Raw genomic sequence first — 2,449 nt, 5'->3', positions numbered from 1 at the left:
TTTTCACTGTAATCATTTTTTTATAACAATATAATATTTAGCAGACGCTTTTTGTTATGATTAAGGAAATTTGCAAAATTCTATTGTTTCCTACACACGAAGTACCAAAAAACTACTAAGAAATATGATGGATGAACAACAAGTTTCCTTGGATTATTTATCTAATCAGGTATGGATTTTTTAGTCGTGTTGTTATTGCATGTGCACGTGACCTGTAGTTAGCTGGAGGTATAACCTTTTTTTAATGCATTCATGTTTAGACATCTATTTAGTGCCTACTATGTTAGAGGCACCATAGTAAGCCTCAGGCAAACAAAAAGCAATTAAAACAACTGACCTTCAATCAAAGGGCACACAGTCTAGTGGAGGAGAAAAATGTGTTGAAAAAATGTAGAGGCTGTCAGAATGACACAAAAGAGAAACCTAAGGTCCAAGAAAGCTTCCCGGAGGACAGAGCCTGTTAGCTGAGTCACGAAAGATGAATAAATTCTTTAAAAGTCACAAGGTTCGGTAAAGAAGGGAGGGCATTCCATTTGGGGGAACATTGCGGTGTTGGTGCAAGGGTGGAATGGCTGGTCAAGTTGAGAGTTTATGAGGAAAACTAACTAAAAGGATAGTCAGGAACTAAATCATGCCTTACCAAGAAGACTGAAGTGTTTTGTTTGAGTAAGGAAATGCCATGATCCAATTGATAGCTGATGTGGAGGATGGCTTGAGGAAGAGCCACAGGGGGAGATAAGAAACTACAGCAATGGTTCAGGCAACGTATGAAGACCAGACCTGCAAGAGCTGCCAAATGCAGAAGCAGAGGCAGATAAAATCAGGGCTAGGGAGGCAGACACCGTTGAATTTAATGATTGCTGTTTAGCTATGCCTTTACTCTTTGTTAAAGCAGTCAGGATTCAATCTAGCAAAATGGGCATCCTTATGTATTTCAGAGCTGGGTTTATAAGAGGCTTAGAGAAAACAGTTACAGAATTTAGCTAAAGGAGGTTTGTTAAAATATAAATTTACTTAAATGTGAATGTGTGTTATGTGTATGTTTAGGTTAATGAGCTCATGAATCGAGTTCTCCTTTTGACTTCAGAAGTTTTTAGAAAACAGCTGGATCCCTTTCCTCACAGACCAGTTCAGTCACATGGTGAGAACATTGGTATTTCAGCCTTTTCATATTAGTCTTTTATTGCTTAAATTTTTCCTGGACAGGTTAGTGCATTTAAAAGTTTTGTTGAAAAAATACAGCTCACTATTCTCTAATAGACCGGAGGACTCATACCTGGCATCAAGCAAATTATACCACAAATAATGTGTACTTTCCTAAAATGGGAAACTTTTTTTGACCATTTAAAAGCCACGGCTATATAAAGATATCCTGAATCTGTTGAAAATAGCATAGTTTTATGCAGCTTTATAGTTTATATTTTATTAATAATTCATTTTCAGATAGAAGAAAAGAAAGTTTCAGAGTTCCTCCCACCTGTATAATTTTTTTTTTTGACATTTTTGAAAGGTTTCAAATTGGGACATAAAATTTGAAGAGAAAAAGAAATTTAAGACAAAAATAAAGGGAAAGTTAGCATTTTTTGTACTTTTTAAGGGACAGCATATTTATTCATAGAGGCCTGGGCTTCTAAGAAAAATGCCCTATAAACCTTATAAATATGAATTCATACCAAAATGTTGCAAGCAAATAAAGGTTATTGAGGGCCTAATTTATGATCTTTATGTTTTTCTTAGAAAGGCAAGAAAATAAACGGTGCCTGAGAATCTTCTATATACTACGTAGAAAGACAGGCACATGTTATTTTGTTGTTTTTAAATTATTTTATTGCATCTCATTTATTCCCCATAACTACCTCTATATAGGTAGTGTAACATGGTAGTTAATTAAGAGCACGGATTCTGATGTCAGACTGCCTGGCTTCAAATCTTTGATCCGCTACTTCCTTGATAATCCGTTTCCTCATCAGTAAACTCGTAGTACTTTCCTTATATAGTTGATGTGAGGATTAAACAGGCAAATACAATGAAAAACTCTTCAAATACTGCCTGATGCATAGGAAGAGTAATATAAAGGCTTGTTATGATAATGATCATCATTAGATGAGGAATATCCAGCTCAGAAAATGGAAATAATCTGTTCACGTTTATCCGGATGGTAATGACAAAGCAGACACCCCAACTCAGATCAGTCCTTCACTGTGAACTTCTATCATATTTGTGAGCATAAAGTCGTTATAAAAATGTCTCTTAATGATTTGGAACAAATTTATGTCTTCTGGAAATTAAGGGGAAAGTAAATAATTTTTTACAGCTGACTTTTTGTGGATAATATTTTCTGCATATTTGTGTTGCTAGACACTGTGCTAAAGGCTTTATGTGATAGCTTACTATGTAAATTATCAGAATAACATCATGAAGTAATAGCATTATTATTATTCTGATAGTA

At 34.8% G+C, this 2,449-nt stretch overlaps 1 protein-coding gene across 1 annotated transcript in view; it reads left to right on the top strand.

The window, feature by feature from the left end:
* ANGPTL5 (angiopoietin-like 5) overlaps positions 1 to 2,449 on the top strand; it is a 17,574-nt gene that overhangs the window by 7,832 nt on the left and 7,293 nt on the right. Inside the window, exons 3-4 of the mRNA XM_012659105.1 lie at positions 66 to 169; positions 1,048 to 1,141. Coding sequence (XP_012514559.1) covers positions 66 to 169; positions 1,048 to 1,141 — 198 coding nt within the window. The remainder of the gene's footprint in view (positions 1 to 65; positions 170 to 1,047; positions 1,142 to 2,449) is intronic.

This window comes from Propithecus coquereli, unplaced genomic scaffold (assembly GCF_000956105.1).
Source record: "Propithecus coquereli isolate 6110/MARCELLA unplaced genomic scaffold, Pcoq_1.0 Scaffold6, whole genome shotgun sequence".
Classification (NCBI taxonomy): Eukaryota; Metazoa; Chordata; class Mammalia; order Primates; family Indriidae; genus Propithecus; species Propithecus coquereli.
Note: the sequence above shows the minus strand (reverse complement) of the source record. Positions and strands in the feature narration are given on the sequence as shown.